The 2,500-nt window shown below is 30.4% G+C and overlaps 2 protein-coding genes across 2 annotated transcripts in view; both read left to right on the forward strand.

Moving 5' to 3' along the window:
* DDB_G0272516 (hypothetical protein) overlaps nucleotides 1-1,354 on the forward strand; it is a gene marked incomplete at both ends in the record, with an annotated part of 1,398 nt that extends 44 nt beyond the window's left edge. The window contains one exon of the mRNA XM_640001.1: nucleotides 1-1,354. This exon is cut by the window's left edge and continues 44 nt beyond it. Coding sequence (XP_645093.1) covers nucleotides 1-1,354 — 1,354 coding nt within the window.
* Nucleotides 1,355-1,451: 97 nt separating this feature from the next.
* DDB_G0272534 (hypothetical protein) overlaps nucleotides 1,452-2,500 on the forward strand; it is a gene marked incomplete at both ends in the record, with an annotated part of 1,959 nt that continues 910 nt past the window's right edge. The window contains one exon of the mRNA XM_640002.1: nucleotides 1,452-2,500. This exon is cut by the window's right edge and continues 910 nt beyond it. Within this exon, the coding sequence (XP_645094.1) occupies nucleotides 1,452-2,500 (1,049 nt within the window).

The following is a 2,500-nucleotide window of genomic DNA, read 5'->3' on the forward strand; positions in this document are numbered from 1 at the left end:
TGGGTTAATTAAACCAAATCAAGAGGTGAAATATAGTTATAGAGGTGTTTCGTATACAGGTGTTATTTTATTAAATGGGGAAATTCATACGAATGGTGTTTCTTTCACAAATCCTACACATTGGACTCGTACAATAAGCGGAAATAATTGTAGTGGTTGGGGTACTGTAAAATTATCTGGTGCAAGTGGTCCACCACTATTAAAATTAAAAAGAGAATATTTATTTAGGGTGGGTTCAACAGGAAAAAATAAAAAGAAAACTCAAAAACAACAACAACCTCAACAACCTCAACCTCAACCTCAACCTCAACAACAACAACAACAACAACAACAACAACAACAACAACAACAACAACAACAACAACCAAATAATAATGATAATGATAGCGAAAGTGAAATTTATAAAAAAAGCGATACAAGTGAAACTTCTGATCAAGATATTGATAATGATGATGATGATGCTGGTGGTCAAAGTAATAATAGGACTACTACCACCACAACTACTACAACTACAACTACTACTACAAATAGGCAGAATTCTCCACAAAAAAAAATACCATCAACAGCAATAACAAATCCAAAAGAAAAGAAAAAAGAAAAAAAAGAAAATATTTTAACAAAGAAAAAACAACAAAGCCTACAATACCAACAACAACTACAACTTTTACAAAGACAAAATTCGCCACCAAGTGTTTCACCAAGTAGTAGCACATCAACCTCATCCTCAACCTCTTCACCTGCTTCAAATCAAATATTTAATTCATTTGGTCCAAATTCTCAAAATCATAATCAATACGGTATTAACTATAATTCTCAACAACACCAACCTCAACAATATAATAATAATAATAATAATAATAATAATAATAATAATAATAATAATAATAATAATAATAATAATAATAATAATAATAATAATAATAATAATAATAATAATAATAATAACAACAATAATAACAACAATAACAACAACAATAATAGTAACAATAATAATAATAATAATAATAATAATAATAATAATATTAATATTAATAATAATAATAATATTAATAATAATAATAATATTAATAATAATTCTAATAATCAACCAAATTGTTGTTCCCCTAACTCAAACTGTCAATACTATGGTTATAACCAGCAAAATCCACCAAAACACCAATATCCAAACAATTTCCTAACAGATGGACACAATCCATCACCCCCAATACCTGTGCTACCCTTTACAAATCAAAGCCAAAATCAAAATCAAAATCAAAACCAAAATCAAAACCAAAATCAAAAGTCAAAATCAAAATCAAAATCAAAATCAAAATTTAAATCAAAATCAAAATCAAAATCAAAATCAAAATCATAATCAAAATTACTATTACCCACATTCACAACAAAATTATAATACTGAAAATAGGTATACTCAACAAATAGCTTTCCAATCAAATGACCCCAATAGTCAAATGTACCAACAACAGCAACAGCAACAGCAACAGCAACAGCAACATAATCAACAACAACTTTTATCCCACCAACATCCTCAACAACCAAATTATCCTCCACAATATAACTATCATGGTCAAATTAACCATTCCCAACAACAACAACAACAACAACAACAGCAATATCAAGAATCAACAAATCCGCCATTTACACCAGTTTCAATGCCATACGGTGTTTTTCAAAGCCCATTATATGGTTTGCCAAATATTGAACAAGATGATATGTATGGAGGCTACCCTCCGAAATATAGCACTAGTCAAAACTTATTACCAGGTACTCCTCAAGCCAATAATAACTTTATAAATTGCTTCAATCAAACCTTTCCATCTCGTGGATACCAATCACAGCCCCACAATCTATTTTTACCTCAACAACCACAACAACAACCATCTCCTTTAATGTCACAACAATTACCATTTGGTAATCAACAAGCATCAATTTCTTCACCAACTTCTACATCATCACCACAATTATCACAATTTTATTCAAATTATCAACAATTTCAATTGCAAATGCATCATCAACAACAACAACAACAACAACAACAACAACAACAACAACAACAACAACAACAACAACAACAACAACAACAACAACAACAACAACAACAACAACAACAACAACAACAACAACAACAACAACAAACAATCCAACAACAACAAACAATTCAACAACAACAAACAATTCAACAACAACTACAACAACATCAACAACATCAACTACAACATCAACAACATCAACAACAACATCAACAACAACAACATCAACAACAACAACATCAACTACAACAACAACAACAACATCAACAACAACAACAACAACAGCAACTACAACAACAACAACAGCAACAGCAACTACAACAGCAGCAACTACAACAACAAACAATTCAACAACAACTACAACAACAGCAACAGCAACTACAACAGCAGCAACAGCAACAGAATCAATCTTTATCATCCCCAACTAGCTCAGATGCTGCAAATAGTAGCCCTTCAATATTTGATAAAAA

The sequence above is a fragment of the Dictyostelium discoideum genome (genome assembly GCF_000004695.1).
Source record: "Dictyostelium discoideum AX4 chromosome 2 chromosome, whole genome shotgun sequence".
NCBI classification, from domain to species: domain Eukaryota; phylum Evosea; class Eumycetozoa; order Dictyosteliales; family Dictyosteliaceae; genus Dictyostelium; species Dictyostelium discoideum.